The sequence below is a fragment of the Cervus elaphus genome, chromosome 1 (genome assembly GCF_910594005.1).
Source record: "Cervus elaphus chromosome 1, mCerEla1.1, whole genome shotgun sequence".
Lineage (NCBI taxonomy): Eukaryota > Metazoa > Chordata > Mammalia > Artiodactyla > Cervidae > Cervus > Cervus elaphus.
In genome coordinates, this window is record NC_057815.1 from 79,753,417 (window position 1) to 79,770,261 (window position 16,845).

The window sequence follows — 16,845 nt, forward strand, 5'->3', positions numbered from 1 at the left end:
AGTCACCATCTGCAATGATTTTGGAGCCCAAGAGAATAGAGTCTGTCACTGTTTCCATTGTTTCCCCATCTATTTGCCATGAAGTGATGGGACTGGATGCCATGATCTTAGTTTTCTGAATGTTGAGTTTTAAGCCAGCTTTTTCACTCTCCTCTTTCACCTTCATCAAGAGGCTCTTTAGTTCCTCTTTGCTTTCTGCCATAAGGGTGGTATCATCTGCATATCTGAGGTTATTGATATTTCTCCTGGCAATCTTGATTCTAGCTTGTGTTTCATCCAGCCTGGCATCTCTCATGATGTACTCTGTGTATAAGTTAAATAAACAGGGTGACAGTGTACAGCCTTGACATACTCCTTTCTCAATTTTGAACCAGTCTGTTGTTCCATGCCCAGTTCTAACTGTTGCTTCTTGAGCTGCATATAGGTTTCTCCAGAGACAGGAAAGGTGGACTGCTCTTCCCACCTCTTTAAGAATTTTCCACAAGTTGTTGTGATCTACACAGTCAAAGGTTTCAGTGTAGTCAGTGAAGCAGAAGTAGATGTTCTTCTGGAATTCTCTTGCTTTTTCTATGATCCAGCAGCCGTTGGCAATTTGATCTCTGGTTCCTCTGCCTTTCTAAATCCAGCTTGAACATCTGGGAGTTCTCAGTTCATGTACTCTTGAAGCCTAGCTTGGAGAATTTTGAGCATTCCTTTTTTAGCATGTGAAATGAGAGCAATTGTGCGGTAGTTTGAACATTCTTTGGCATTACCCTTCTTTGAGACTGGAATGAAAACTGACCTTTTCCAGTCCTGTGGCCACTGCTGAGTTTTCCAAATTTGCTGGCATATTGAGTGCAGCCCTTTCACAGCATCATCTTTTAGGATTTGGAATAGCTCAGCTGGAATTCCATCACCTCCACTAGCTTTGTTTGTAGTGATGTTTCCTAAGGCCCACTTGACTTTGCACTCCAGGATGTCTGGCTCTAGGTGAGTGATCACACCATTGTGGTTACCTGGGTCATTAAGATCATTTTGTACAGTTCTTATGTGTATTTGCCACCTCTTCTTAGTATCTTCTGCTTCTGTTAGGTCTATACCGTTTCTGTCCTTTATTGAGTCCATCTTTGCATGAAATACCCCCTTGGTATCTCTCATTTTCTTGAAGAGATCTCTAGCCTTTCCCATTCTATTGTTTTCCTCTATTTCTTTGCATTGTTCACTGAGGAATGCTTTCTTGTCTCTCCTTGCTATTCTTTGGAACTCTGCATTCAGATGGGTATATCTTTCCTTTTCTCCTTTGCCTTTTGCTTCTCTTCTTTTCTCAGCTATTTGTAAGGCCTCTTCAGATAACCTTTTTGCATTTCTTTTTCTTGGGAATGGTTTTGATCACTGCCTGCTGTACAATGTTACGAACCTCTGTCCATATTTCTTCAGGCACTCTTATCAGATCTAATCCCTTGAATCTATTTGTCACTTCCACAGTATAATCATAAGGGATTTGATTTAGGTCATTCCCAAATATCCCCAAGGTTATATACCTCCTATTCTTGTTATAAAAGAGGAAATGTTTATCTATATACTACCCTGCGTAACGTAGACAGACATTGGGAAATAGCTATATAGAGCAGGGAGCTCAGCTCGGTGCTGTGTGATGGCCGAGAGGGGTGGGGTGGGGGATGGCAGAGAGGGGATATATGTGCACATAGAACTGATCCACTTTGTTGTGCAGCAGAAACTAACACAGCATTGTAGAGCAATTATACTCCAGTAAAAGAGACTTTTAGAAAGAATTTCTATTTGAATTTTCTCGCAACGCTGTTTCAACCAAATGCCCTCTTTCTGTGTTCGTAGTCCAGTTAGCGTGTGGTCTTTTGCTCTCTCCGCTCCCCAGTGTGTATCTCTGAAACAGCCAAGATGGCATTTTAAGAAATAACACATTGCGATATCTGATCAATACAACAGTGGAGTCCACCCGAGTAGTCATGTGGAGCTGAACTGCTGGAACAAGCAAAGGGCATTTTGCTCAAGCAATAATGAATCTGCAAAGACTTGCATCCCCAGGCCTGAGTTTGGCTTGCTGGGCTGTTTGTCATGTGCATTTGGACTACAATAAAAGGCCTATTTCTCTCCCTCCCGGACTTCTTAGAGAATCCAACAATATATTGCTTTTTAAATGTCTGTTATTTTTATGAGGCTGTTTTTGCTTTCTCACCCCCAGCCACGAAGTCTTTTTTGACTTTTAAAGGGAACCACAGTTTGACTTTTTACAGAATGAACCAGCAGACTGAATATAGCAGCAACTGCAGATCCCTTAGTTTCTGTAAAGTTTTTAGCTAGTGATGGCCACATGTGGGTATTTACTTTGGGGGCTATGGAGTGTGTGCAATGACTCAAGTTGTGTGAATTTTATAATTTGATTTCTTTTCTAATTTATACTTTACTGTAGGATTTATAATTCCCACACCTTTCGTGTGAGTGGAATAACACCTATCTCATAGCACATTCCTTATGAGAAATAGGGTTTTAAATTGTTTTTAATTAAAGAAACAGTACTGGGTACTTTTACTGACATGAGAAGCAAGTTCATTCTGACCCCCTTGCATTTCTTCTGTTACTACACTGTTCCTGGGCTTCCCAGGTGGCTCAGTGGTAAAGAATCTGCCTGCCAGTGAAGAAGACTTGGGTTCGATCCCTGGGTCAGGAGAATCCCCTGGAGAAGGGAATGGCAACCCACTTCAGTATTCTTGCCTGGGGAATCCCATGGACAGAGGAGCCTGGTGGCTACAGTTCATGGGGTCACAAGAGTCGGACACGACTTAGTGAGTAATTAACAGCACTGTTCCTGCCTCCCGGCCTTTGCACATGCGGTTCCCTCCACTCGGAACAGCCTTCCCTCCACAGTTCCCCAGCACTGAAGGCTCATCCATGGCATAGATATCTCCTATGTATCCTCTTTGAGGAATGACAGAGTTTGTGAATTACTCTTAGTGGAATGCATAACTAAGACCTTAACTACCTGAGCATCACATCAGTTTGCACCTGGGCTGTGTGTCTCCGCGGAGGCTGACTGTCCTTTGAGAAGGCTTTTCTGACAACAGCTTCTTCCCCAGTTTGAGATTAGGTGTCCTCTAGCTCCCCCATCAGAGCACTCACGGCACTGCATGCAGAGGCTCTGACCAGCCTGCCAATCCCCCCATCAGTTAGAGAGTGCTGTTGAATCTCCACGCAACTGACTCAGGGCCTGACAGATAGTACGATGCTCAGAAATATTTTGTTCTTTGCCAAGAGAGGGCAGTAAAAAAAAGTGTTGGCCCCTTGAACTCTGTTTTGTATTGTGCATGGGTGAAGTGTAAATCCTTAAAAAATGGATAGACCTGGTTAAGAGTTTAAAAATTCTAAAAATTCTTTTTTTTGTGTGTGTGTGTGTAAATGACTGTGTTTGAATATGAGCTCACAGCTTTTTTAAAAAAGAATTATTTATTTATTTGGCTGCCCCGGGTCCTGCGGCACGCCAGATCTTCAGCTGCATCATGCGGACTCTGAGTTGCCGCATGTGGGATCCAGTTCCCCGACCAGTGAAGCTCTGTGACTCTTTACTGGGCCCCAGATGTTACCCGCAGGAGGATGGGAGTCTTTGCCCTGAGAGGGTCACAATCTGGTGACACCGGGACATCTCTTGGTTCCCCTCTCTCATTCTGACATGATCTCCAAATACTGGTCTGAGGGCTGTGGCCTTCCTGCATTTTGGATGCTAACGCAGCTTTTCCTTTAGGGCGGTGGTGAGTAGAGGTTATTGCAGATTTGTTTATGTCCTTTCTGGTTTAAAAAAAAGTTGACAATTTTGTTATTCCTTCATCCACTTCCACCTAGTTTAAAAAAAAAAAAAAGTTTTATTTTACTGATCCGTGAAGTCCAGAGCTGTGACAGTCAGGCTCTGAAAGGAAGGGGAGGGCTCAGATCAGGAAATAACCCAGCCCCCTGGGAGCCCCCAGTCCTGTCTTGCTGCAGGTGAAAGCTGCTGCTTTGGAAAGTTCACAGAGCAGGTCCTTGAAGCGCGGTGGATTCAAGTGTTCAGTGGGATGGAGTCACCCTACCGGCCTCTGTCAGGCAGGTTTAGGCACAGGGAATCGTCTGCTTCTGCCAGGGTCTGCTGAGTGTCTTGCTGAAATCTTCCCTTCATGGAAATGGGGGCAAGCTGGGGACAATCAGACTTTGTCCGGGACTCCCCTGAGCCCCCCAGGGGGCCAGGCAGGCAGGGAGCTGTTGTCAGCCTCGGGCTTCTCTCTGAGCCTCTGCCAGACACTCGGCAGGCCGCCCGTGATCCGCTCTGTGGTTGCCTGAGCAGACGTCTGCCGGTGCAGATGTAAATCATAGCAGGACTTGCTCCCTGACAGAGAAGGTAGCTGAGCATCACTGACAAGGCAAGGAGTCTCAGTAGTGGTTCCTGAAGATGGTGCAGGGCCAGGGCCAAAGAGCTGGTTAATCGAATGGTACCTAATTCACCTACAGCGGTCATTCTCTGTCTAGTCCTTTGGAGCTGGGCTGGGCCCTAAAAGTATGTAAGGAGGCAGGAGAATAGATGTCAGTTCAGTTCAGTAGCTCATTCGTATCTGACTCTTTGCGACCCCATGGACTGCAGCACGCCAGGTCCCTGTCCATCACCAACACCCAAAGCTTGCTCAAACTCAGGTCCATCGAGTCTGTGATGCCATCCAACCATCTCATCCTCTGTTGTCCCCTTCTCCTGCCTTCAATCTTTCCCAGCATCATGGTGTTTTCTAATGAGTCAGTTCTTCGCATCAGGGGGCCAAAGTATTGGAGTTTCAGCTTCAGCATCAGTCCTTTTAGTGAATATTCAGGGTTGATTTCCTTTAGGATTGACTGGTTTGATCTCCTTGCAGTCCAACAGACTCTCAAAGAATCTTCTTCAACACCATAGTTCAAAAGCACCAATTCTTCGGCGCTCAGCTTTCTTTATGGTCCAACTCTCACATTCATACATGAATCGATAATTAAAGTTTGAGCCTTGACGCTGTTGATCAGCGGTATCAGGCACCTTCATTTCTGGGCCTCAGTTTTCTTATCTGTAAAATGGGTTTTGTGAGAAGTAAATGGACCAGTAGCTATAAAGCATAGAGCACAGTGCTCAGCCCAAACTAAGCATTCACTCAATGAGAGCTGTGATTACCCAGCCCAGTCTCTCCTTTTCTAGGATCATTAGTATATTCAGTGAGTATTGATTAGGTGCCTATGATAGCCACTGTATATTCATACTCCTTGAAGAGTGAAGAATGAGGGCCTTCCCTGGTGGTCCAAGGGCTAAGACTCCAAGCTCCCAATGTAGTGGGCTCAGGTTTGATCCCTGGTTAGGGAACTAGATCCCACATGCTGCAACTAGAAGTTCACATGCTGCAACTAAAGATCTCACATGCCACAACGAAGATTGAAAGTCTCCTGTGCCGCAACTAAGACCCAGCACAGCCAAATAAATAATAAGCAAAATAAATATTTTTAAAAATAATAAAAAAGAAAAACAATAGAGAAATAAAGTTTAAAAAAAAGTGATGAGTTAAAGTGTCCAAGTGTGTGTGTAAGTGCATCAAACAGCTCAGCACAAAGCCAGTGGCGCTCCTCCTGTGCAGGAAAGAAGAGCAGAATAAGGGCTAACGTGCCTGAGGCTGGGGGTCGAGGTTGCTACTGTAGCCACTGGCTCAGGAGGCTTTAGTCAGGTGGAGTGAGGCTTGCTGACCCCTAAGAGAAAGGCTTTCCAAGCAGAGGGTGCGGCAGGCTGCACAGGGCCTCAGACGGGTGCTGGGAGGCCAGCATCGCTGGAGCACAAACATTGGGCATCAGATGGGAGGGCTTCGTTGGAGCTGCCTGATACTGTGATGGGAGTTGTAGGCATTCTTAAAGTGTTGGGACGGCACTGATGTTTTGAATAGGCACCCACCCCCTGTAGGGATCCAGTCTCTTTAGTCTCCGGTTCATCCTTCCTATTCTTCTTTTGCACAGATAAGCCAATGCTTGAATGCTTTCTTAGACCCCCTTCTTTTGCTATATGGAGGGCATAAAGTACTATAGATACTGTTTTGCACTTTGCTTTTTTCACTTAACAGTATATCCTGGAGATCACTTCGTATCAATTCATAGATATGAACTCCATAATGAACTCCTTAAACTTTGATTTTTCAGAAAAAGAAATTTAACAACCCAAAGATTAATTTTAAAATCCCGTAAGCCCAGTGATGCTGCTGCTGCTGATAATAAATAGCATAAGCTCTACCATTAAATGAGCACCTCCTCTGTGCCATGCTCTGGGCTGAGCATTTTATATAGATTATTGCACTCATTCCTTCCTAGAGCCCAGTGAGATTTACATACTGAGGAGGAAACTGAGCTCGGTAATTTTTAGAAACTTGCCCAGGTCATGAAGACTAGAACCACATTTGAACCCAGGACACCCTCCTAAGTTTGTGCTTTGTGAAGAGCACACTCTCACCATTCTAAAGTATTTTCAGGCTAAAACAAAGCCATGTGGGTTTTTAAAACCTAGACACATCCCAGGCCTTAAAACCCTGTTGATCGTGTTTCAGCTGCTGCCAAAGTTGGCATGTTACTGATGGCAGGAACATGAAGGTAATTTACTGCTTGTTTACTCCAAAGAAATGGCCCTTCCTTCTTGAGGACCATAGGTCCTGCCTCTAGACAGGAGACAGGAGGGATGCTAGGTGGGGCCCACTACCCAGGATGCAGCAGTACATCCCATCTCACCTCGTAATCGCAAGCCACAGCAGCCAGCCCCGCTGATGGGAAAGCGCGTTGCCCCGCAGGGCTGTTTGGTTAGCAGGACACTCCATCAAGCCTGAGTCACAGCAGTTTCTGTTAAAACTGTTTGTGCAGCAGGAGTGGAAGAAGGATTTCTTTGGGCAGGAGTCTGGCTTCTGTTGTGAGAAGTGACAGCCGCTGGCAGAGGGGCAGTACAGCGGAGTTGGTTGAGAGCGTGGCTTCTGGGTTCGGAGTGCCAGGGGTCTCACACCTGCATCAGATTTTCGAGCCGTGTAACCCTGGGCAAGTCACTTCACCTCTTCAGAGCATTTCTGTGATGTGATATGACCTGTCTTTGTCAGGGGCTTTCCGTGACCACGTTCAGTTTCTATGATTTGTCAGAAGGAACCAGAGAACTCAGCACACAGTCGTACTGTGTTTTATTACAGCAAAAGGAGACAAAGCGAAGCCAACAAAGGGAACTGGTGAAAGAGTGAAGTCAGAGGACAACAAGCCAGGATCTCAGAGTCCTTTCCCAAGGCAGTCACATAGGAGGCACTGAATCCCCCCAGCAACAAGTGTAATATGACATATGGCATGTTTTCTCTCCAGGAAGCTCATTAGAGACTCAGTGCCCAGGGTTTCTACTGGGGTCTGGTCATGCAGGCACCCTCTGCCAACATGTATCAAAATCCCAACCCCCAGAAGAAAGGCAGGGGTTCAGCATAAATGCACTGTTTGCACGAATAGTTTGCATGAACAGTGAGCCATCCTCAGGAGAAACTGATGCGAACCTTCCCGCAATGCCAGTTCCCAGATGCCAACCAAGCGAGGGCCAGCTTTGCAAGCAAGCCTTTCTCAGGGTGGCAGCCTCAGGCCTCTTAGGTTAATAGCTCTTTTCTGCTCACCGGCCTATAGGGTGGTTGCTGGGTGGATAAATGAGATGATGTAGAGCTCTGGGCACACTGGCTGGTTAGTAAACACTCAGCAAGTGTAGACGATTACTGTGAGAGTCAGGATATGAATTCTGAGTGGTTCCTCAGCTCCTTAGAGCAAGCTCCATCCATCATCCATCTACTCACCCATTCATTCCTTTGTTCGGCACATTTTGATTGCGCCTCGCTGGCTCAGGGGTGGTGTCTGGGCTCCTTGGGACTTTGGTAGCAGTGTTTGAGTCACCCCCTTCCTGGAGGATGATGCATGGGGGTTTCCATCCTGGCTGGGTTTTGGAGGTGGGTGCTGGTGGTAAGAAACTCTGGGAATGTCAAGGTAGATGTGAAAGGACCCTGTTGCACCCTACAAGTTAGCAGCTCGGGTATACGGTGCTGAGAAAACTTATCCTCCTGACGTCTCGCTTGTTTATCTCGTTTGTCCTCTTGCAGCCAAGGCTAAGTCGAAATGCGGCCCGACCTTCTTCCCGTGTGCCAGCGGCGTCCACTGCATCATCGGCCGCTTCCGGTGTAACGGGTTTGAGGATTGTCCAGACGGCAGCGACGAAGAGAACTGCAGTAAGTGCTGGGGACCCTCCGTCCTGGCCGCTCTCATCTTTGGGCTTCTTGCACCACAGCCTAGGGCCTTTTCTGTTGTTACCTAGAATCGACTCGTTACCACTTCTTCCTTGCGTGTATGTGCAGAGGCTCAGCTATCAGGGTCTCTGCTACGTGCACTGGGCCTGGAGCGTAGCTTGTTTTCAGTTCTGATGATTGCTCTGAGAATGAGGGCGTGTGATCTCCATCCACAGATAAGGATGTGAAGCACAGAGGGGTCAGTGGATTCATCCAGAGTCACACAGCTTATCAGGAGCAGAGCCAGTTCTAGGCCCATTCCGACTCTCATCTGATTGACTCTCCCACTCATCACCCCCATGCTTAGGTGCTTGCTTTCCTTCTCACTTTGAATTCTTTAAAAAAAAAAAAAAGATGTGTATATATTAACAATATACACACTATAAGAATCTCTTCTCTCTTCAGTTGTTAAGTTGTACCTGACTCTTGTGACCCCATGGACTGTAGCCTGCCAGGCTCCTCTGTCCATGGGATTCTCCACGCAAGAACACTGGAGCATGTTGCCATTTCCTTCTCCACTCTAAGAATATGCTCTTGCAAGTTGCCATATGATCCAGCAGTCCCGCTCCTGGGCATATATCTGGAGAATATTCTAATTTGAAAAGATACACGCACCTCAGTGTTCATAGCAGCATTATTTACAGTAGTCACAACATGGAAGCAGCTACGTGTCCATCCAGAGATGAATGGATAAAGAAGATGTGGTATATCTACACAGTGGAATATTACCCTGCAACAGAAAAGAATGAAATAATGTCATTTGTAGCAAATACTGGTGGACTCAGAGATTATCATACTAAGTAAATCAGTCAGAAAGAGAAAGACACATACCATACAGTATCAGTTATATGTGGCATCTAAAATATGACACAAATGAATTTGTTTACAAAACAGACTCACAGACAGAAAACAAACGTGGTTACCAAAGGGGGAAGGGGGGCATAAATTAGGAGTTTTGGATTGGCACATACAAATTACTGTATATAAAACAGATAAATAACAAGATCTTACTGTATAGCAAAGGGAACTATATTCAATATTTTGTAATAAACCATAATGGAAAAGAATATGAAAAAGAATATATATGTATATATATATATGAACCATTTTATTGTACACCAGAAACTAGTAAAACATTGTAAATCAACTATACCTCAATTTAAAAAAAGAATATGCTCTTGGAAAAATATCCAAACAGTAGAGAGCTAAAGTTTTCCTTGACTTATGACCACCCCTGCCTCTTTTTCCTTGCTGTATAATATTCCACGGCATCAGTAGACACACACACACACACACACCTCCACTTGTTCTGTCTAGCCCACCTGCCTCTTGGCAGTCTTGATGTTGAAGCCCGCCTCACTGCTCCTTGGTCTGGACCCATGCAGTCCCTTCCTTGTCAGCATCTCTGTGTCCGGATCCACACTCAGCAGCTTCAGTGACCGTCACGTGCACCTTCCCCGCCTTTCACCCAGCACTTGCTCTGTACCTGCTGCTGTTCCCTCGGGTTACTGCTCAGTTTATCCTCCTTATTTTTCCCTGAAAGATTTAGTTACTGGTTGGCTATGGATGGATTCACATGTTTACTTTCTGCACTTAAATATTTTAATGACCTTTTTCGCTTCCAATTATTGCAAAAGTTGCAGAATATACTGGGTTCGCTCACCCTCCTGCTCTCCACCCAGGCACTCCTTCCCAATACAGTCTCTCATTTTGTCAGCAAAAAAAAAAGTTGTAAAATACAGAAAAGTATAAAGAGGAAAGCAAAACTGCTTAGAAAAAAACCCTGTTAATATGTGGGCTATTTTGTGATAGTCATCCCCCACTCCATCTATGTGTCTATCTTCTCTAATATGCTTAATTGAGATGTCCTCTTTATTGTGACCATTTTCTCATGTTATTAATTTTTTTAAAACTAAAGTTTTAATGACTTTAGTGTTTGTTTTGATAAACTGATTTTCTCTTACCCTGTTGCTTCTATTTTAAGTCTTCAAAGAGGAGAGTGACTGTCTCCTGTGTTCTTTATGTCTTTCCGGGGAACAATCATTGCTGTACCCTCCCGAGAGGGACACAGAGTTTATAACTCTCCCCGTGTGCCTTCTGTTGCCTGATTTCATCTCCTGAGTCTCAAGTGGCAGAGCTATGGCAGAGCTGCTAGGTTGTCGAATGGAAGTGAAGTGGCTGAAACCCACCTTAGCCAGGAGGGTGCACGTCATTAACAGGGTCAGGGGCCTGGCTGAGCAAAATGACTTTGGGGCTGGGGTCTGGCCTCAGATTTGTGTTCTGCACTAGGGAAGCACAAGTTGGGCGTCTTACATAATCTGCTTGCACGGTGGTTTTTCCTCTCAAAGGGGGATACTGACAGCCTTTTTCCAGGTTTGTTGTGAGGATTAGATGAGATGATATCTGAAAAGTGCTGAGTGTGGTGGCTAGTCAGAGAAATTAACTTTAAAAATGCAAAGTTACTTAAAGCAAAGCTGAGTGATTAAGGGGAAGACCATGCCTATTAGGATTTTGCCTTTGGTTTTGAATGGCTAAAGACATAGTTCTTTTTATACACGCATACCTCTGAGATACAGCGGGCTTGGTTCCAGACCACAACAATAAAGCAAATGTTGCAATAAAGTGAGTCACATGAATTTTTTGGTTTCCCAGTGCATATAAAAGTTATGACTACTCTATGCTGTAGCCTCTTAAATGTGCATTTGCATTCTGTCTGGGAAGAAAAAGCAATACACCTACCTTAATTTAAAAACACAGAACAAAAAATTTTAAAAGTAACATCAAAGATTACCTATCACTGATCACCAGTAACAAATATAATAAAGGAAAAGTTTAAGTTACCGAAATGTGACACAGAAATGCAGAGTGAGTAAATACTATTGGAAAGACGGTGGCCACAGACTTGCTTGGTGCAGGGTTACCGCACATCTTCAGTTTATTTTTAAAAAAATGCAGTATCTTTGAAGTGTAATAAAGTGAAGCTCAATAAAACGAGGTGTGCCCATGTTTTACTTAGCCCTTTTGTGAGTATCTGCCTGGTCTCAATTTCCTAGCGTCCACAGGAATCTTATCATCTAAGGGGGGGGATTCTTTTTATATATTGTCATGTATACATACATTTTAGAGAGGAATCCAATGGCAATAAAAGCAGGTGTGATGCATTATAGTATGTACATTCTAAATGCGCCATCCTGTGTACTCTCTGCCATAATTAAAGACCCTGTATCATTTAGATATTTGGATATTGGTCTTTAATAGTCTAAATGAGTAAATTATATCCATTATCTGCCATTTGAGAAGAGTGGTTCTGGTTCACTACTTGAAAACTGGTAAACGAAAGAATCAAGCATTTGTCCTCCCTTTTCGTACATGAATTGTGTTTCTGAGTAATTATAATAGCTTACTTAGGAAAGTTCTTTTTTTAATTGAAGAATATCAGCTAATAGAAGAAGGAGAGAATTAGAGTATGTCTGTTTTATAACCCTTAATAAAGAAATGGATCTTCAGTGGCTACTAAAACCATTAGATGAAAAATTGATAGGGAGTTTTATAATGGATTGGATCCGGCAGAAAAGTTCTGAAACCAGCAGTCAATCTTCTCACAGATGGCTTTGAATCAATATTACACCGTAGAGTGGTAAGGAGTGTAGAAACCGTATCACTTTATGGATCTCTTTATATTATAGTTGTATAGATAGTAATCTGCATACTTAAAAAACCCCAAAAGACAATGTGCTAATTCTTCCTTTAACTTTTCCAATATATTTTAAAGAACTCCAGAGGAGAAGACTCGTCTATTATAAATACTTACCCAGATATTTACCATTTTGATTGCCCTTCCTTGATTCGTGTTGTTCCAAGTTTTTTTCTTGTATCATTTTCCTTCTGTCTGAAGAACTTCCTTTAGCAATTCTTTTAAAGCAGTACTGCTGGCGACAAATGCTCTTAGCTTTCCTTCATCTGCGAATGTCTTTATTTTACCTGCTTTCCTGAAGGATATTTTTTACTGCATAGAGAATTCTGGGGTGACAGTTCCTTCCTCTACAGCCCTTTTAAAATGTTGTGCCACTTCCTCTGGCTTCTCTCATTTCCCGTGAGAAAGTTGCAGTTATTTTAAATTGTTTTCCCCTAGAGAACAGGCTGTTTTCCTCTAGCTGCTTTGAAGATTTTTTTGGTCTTTAGTTTTCAGCAGTTAGATGATAATGTATCTGGGTGTGTGGATTTCTTTGAGTTTATCCTGTTAGGGTTCTCTCTGAATCTGTAGGATTTTGTCTGTTGCCATACTTAGTACATTTTAAGCTATTCTTCCTCTCTCTTTAATTAAATTGTAGTTGATTTATAGCCCTCTTTCTTTCTTTCTTTTTTTTTAAATGGGATTCTGCTAACAATTTTAGGTCCCCGAAGCTCTGTTCATTTTTTAAATCAATCATTTTTCTTTTCATTGTCCACACTGGATAGGTTCTATGACTCGACTCTTCGGCTAAACTTTGTCAGGTTGACTTTTTTCTCTCATCCCCAGTCTGCTTTAAAGCCCCTACAACAGGATACTTTTTAAATTTCGGTTACTGCATGTTTTAATTTCTCTTTTTTAATTGAAATGTAGTTTATTTACAATGTTATGTTAATGCCTGCTGTATAGCAAAGTGATTCAGTTATATATATATGTTACTGCATTCTTTTTTACAGTATTTGTTTCCATCATCCTTTACCATAGGATACTGAATATAGTTCCCTGTGCTGTACAGATAGGACGCTGTCGTTTATCCATACACTATATAGTAGCTTACATCTGCCGATCCCAACCTCCCACTCCATCCTTCCCCAGCCCTCCTCCTTGGCACCCACAAGTCTGTTCTCTGTGTCTCTGAGTCTGTTCCTGTTTCACAGATAGGTTCATTTGTGTCGTATTTTAAATTCCACATGTAAGAGATACCTTGTGGTATCTTTCTGATTTATTTTACTTAGTATAATAATTTCTGGGTCCATCCATGTGGCTCCAAATGGCATTGTTCCATTCTTTTTATGGCTGAGTAACATTCCATTGTATATATGCACCGCATCTTCTTTACCCATTCCTCTTGATGGACATTTCGGTTGTTCCCATGTCCTGGCTGTTACAAACAGTGCTGCTATGGACATAAGGTGCACGAATACTTTTGCATTATGGCTTTGTCTGGATGTGTGCCCAGGAGTGGGATTGGTGGATCATACGGTAATTCTGGGCTTCCCTGGTGGCTCTGTGGTAAAGAATCTGTTTGCAATGTGGGAGACCCAGGTTCTATCCCTGGGTCAGGAAGATCCCCTGGAGGAGAACCTGGCAAACCATTCCCAATTCTTGCCTGGAGAATTCCATGGAAAGAGGAGCCTGGCAGGCTACAGGCTGTGGGGGCAGAAGGAGTCGGACATGGCTGAAATGACAGCACACAGTGGTAATTCTGTTTCTAGTTTCCTGAGGAACCTCCATGCACCACCACATAGTGATAATTGTTGTTGTTCAGTCACTGAGTTGCTAAGCACACCAGGCTCCTCAGTCCTCCACTCCCTCCCAGAGTTTGCTCAAAGTCAGGTCCACTGAGTCAGTGATGCCAGCTAACCATCTCATCCTCTGCCACCCTCTTCTCGTTTGGCCTTCAGTCTTTCCCAGCATCAGAGTCTTTCCCAATGAGTCACTCTTCACATCTGGTTGCCAAAGTATTGGAGCTTCAGCATCAGTCCTTCCAATGAATATTCAGGGTTGACTTCCTTCAGGATGGACTGGTTTGATCTCCTTGCAGTCCAAGGGACTCTTAAGAGTCTTCTCCAGCACCACAGTTTGAAATAGTGGCAGTACCAACTTACATTTCTTCATTGGTCACTGTATTTTTTCACTTCTAAAATTTTCTTTTGGTTCTTCTTTATATCTTGTGTTTCTTGCTGAGACTTTTGACTTTCCATTTGTTTTGAGAGTGTTCATGATCACTTGTTAGAACATTTGCATAATAGCTGCTTTAAAGTCTGTGTCACAAATTTCCAACTTCTGCCTTATTTTGGTGTTAGTGTCTGTTGATTATCTTTTCTCATGAGAGTTGAGATTTTCCTGTCTTTTCATATGCCAAGTAAAAAACTGGATTATATCCTGGCTATTTTGATTATTATGTATGACACTTTGGGTTTTGTTTAAACCCCACGGAGAAGGCTTCTGTTTTTGTTTTAGTGGACAAATGACCCCGTTGGGTCAGGCCGCAAGTTCCTAGCAGCCCCCTGTGGGCTGTGGTTACAGCTGTTTTCAGACTGTTTTTGCAGTGGCTGCTTGGACCTGTCCTGTCTCTGCACCTTCCAGTGGTCAGTCTGGGAGCTGGGCAGTGGTCCGTGGGTTCTGTTAGCACAGTCTGGTGTGCTGATTAGGACCAGACCCATGCAAGTCCAGCTTGGGAATCCACCTCGGAATTCAAAAATAACTTTATGGAGTTGCTTTCCTAGTTTCTTCGCTGTCTGTGATCTCTCTGATATTTGCCCATTTACTGGGAGTCTGAGAGGAGAAAAAGAAAGTAGACCTAGCACCGTTTCAGTGCTAGTTCAAATCTTGGTCTTCTTCCCCGAAATTGGTCTGCTCCAGTTTACTCTTCAGAATCTAAAAGTCGCTGCTCCAAGTGTTCTGTCCAGGTTTTCTTCAGCTGCATTCCGTGGCAGAGCCAGGGTGCCGTGTGGGTGCTGCGCCTGACTTGGATGTGGGAACTCCTACAAGTCAGTCTTAGCATCCAAGAGAAGAGACCTCCAGACGCTGGCCTTCTGAGATGACCCTAAAGGAACACCCAGCACCTTTATATGGTGTTTCTGTCCCCGCACATCCTCCCTGAATCTGACTGAGCCTCTAACTGGCTCAGTCAGTTAGGCTGCTGTGATAGACTACCATACACTTAGTGGCGTACGTGATAGAAACTTACTTCTCATGGATCTGGAAGTCCAGGATCAGAGTACCAGCATGGGTGGGTTGGTGGTGTGGACCCTCTGTCTGGTTGTAACCTCATGGCTTTCTGTGCACACAGAGAGAGAAATTTCCCCCCTCATCTTGGAAGGGTGCTTATCCCACCATGAGAACATCACCCTCCTGACCTCATCTAACCCTCAGCACCTCCCAAAGACCCTGCCTCCTAATTCCATCTATTTAAGGGTTAGGATTTCCACATATGAATTTAGGGGGAACACGAACATGCAATTCTTTCTCTTTATTTTTAAAATTTTTTTCTTTTTGGTCATGTGCTGCACAACATACGAGATGCTAGTTCCCTGACCAGGAATTGAACCTGTGCCCCTGCATTGGAAGCAAGAGTCTTAACCACTGACCACCAGGGAAGTCCCCACACATGCAGTCCTTAACACTAACCACCCGTTTACAAAAATTCAGGGACAGAGGAACATACATGTGGCCCCATGGGTAGACAGATCGCCAGATCTGGAATGTGGGACAATCTCCATCACTCAGTTACATCCACAAATAAATTCTAAGAAAAAAATAATATAGGGAGGGGGAACCTACAGATCCAAAGAGACTAAGAGATAAACCAACCAAATGTAACATATGAATCTTGTTTCATCTCTGATTCAAACAAACCACTGTTTTAAAAAAATTGAGATAGTTGGGAAATCTCAAATTGTGGTTGTATATCTAGTGATGTTAAGGAGTTATTATTAATTTTAATTTTTTAAGTTTGAAGGTGGCATTCTTACTTTTTAAAATAGTCTTTATTTTTGATAAATATATCCCAGAGTAAATGAAAGTAAAATTACATGGTGTCTAGGATATGTTTCAAGCCTTTCCTCTGGGAGGGGGTGGGGAAGGTAGTCATGGGCAGGGTAGGACTGAAACAGAATTGTCAGCATATTGGTACATTTTATTTTTTTCATTTTAATTATGGGTTTATTGCTTAGACACTGGAAAATAAATTTTCTTCTTTCTTTTTTTAAATTGAAGTATAGCTGATTTACATTGTCGTGTTAATTACTGCTGTATAGCAGAGTGATTCATTATACATATATATACATTTTTTAAAATATTCTTTTTCCTTATGGTTTATTGTATAATACTGAATATAGTTCTGTCTGCTATACAGTATGATCTTCCTGCTTATTCATTCGGTACGTGAAAGTCCACATCTGCTAACCCCAATCTCCGGCTCCATCTCTCTCCCAACTTCCCCCACCCCCAGCAACCTTCCGTCTGATTTCTCCATCCCTGATTATGTTTCTGTTTCATATGTAGGTTCATTTGTGTCATATTCTAGATTCCACACGTAAGAGATATCAGATGACATTTATCTTTCTCTTTTCGACCTTCTTTCCCTTTGTATGATTATCTCCAGTTGCATCCACGTTGCTGCAGATGGCATGATTTCACTCTTTTTTATGGCTGAGTAATATTCCATTGTATATGTGGACCACATCTTTTTCCCCCATTCATCTGTCATTGGACATTTATGTTGTTTCATGTCTTGACTGTTGTGAATAGCGCCGCTGTGAACGTAGGGTGCATGTATCTTTTGGATTATAGTTTTGT

General features: G+C 43.3%; 1 protein-coding gene and 2 long non-coding RNA genes across 8 annotated transcripts in view; 1 reads left to right on the forward strand and 2 right to left on the reverse strand.

Annotated features, from left to right (window-relative positions):
* The window catches only part of LDLRAD3 (low density lipoprotein receptor class A domain containing 3), a 262,986-nt gene that overhangs the window by 111,913 nt on the left and 134,228 nt on the right, over positions 1 to 16,845 (forward strand). For all 6 annotated transcript variants that reach the window (XM_043909362.1, XM_043909379.1, XM_043909386.1 and 3 more), the window contains one exon: positions 8,130 to 8,255. In XM_043909362.1, coding sequence (XP_043765297.1) covers positions 8,130 to 8,255 — 126 coding nt within the window. The remainder of the gene's footprint in view (positions 1 to 8,129; positions 8,256 to 16,845) is intronic.
* LOC122698425 lies at positions 4,863 to 8,776 on the reverse strand. The gene is made up of 3 exons (XR_006342332.1): positions 8,732 to 8,776; positions 6,754 to 8,647; positions 4,863 to 5,066 (listed from the first exon to the last, which is right to left on the reverse strand). It is a non-coding gene; the product is annotated as an uncharacterized LOC122698425 (long non-coding RNA).
* On the reverse strand, positions 8,834 to 12,368 carry LOC122698421. Its single transcript, XR_006342329.1, has 3 exons — positions 12,124 to 12,368; positions 9,635 to 9,848; positions 8,834 to 9,042 (listed from the first exon to the last, which is right to left on the reverse strand). It is a non-coding gene; the product is annotated as an uncharacterized LOC122698421 (long non-coding RNA).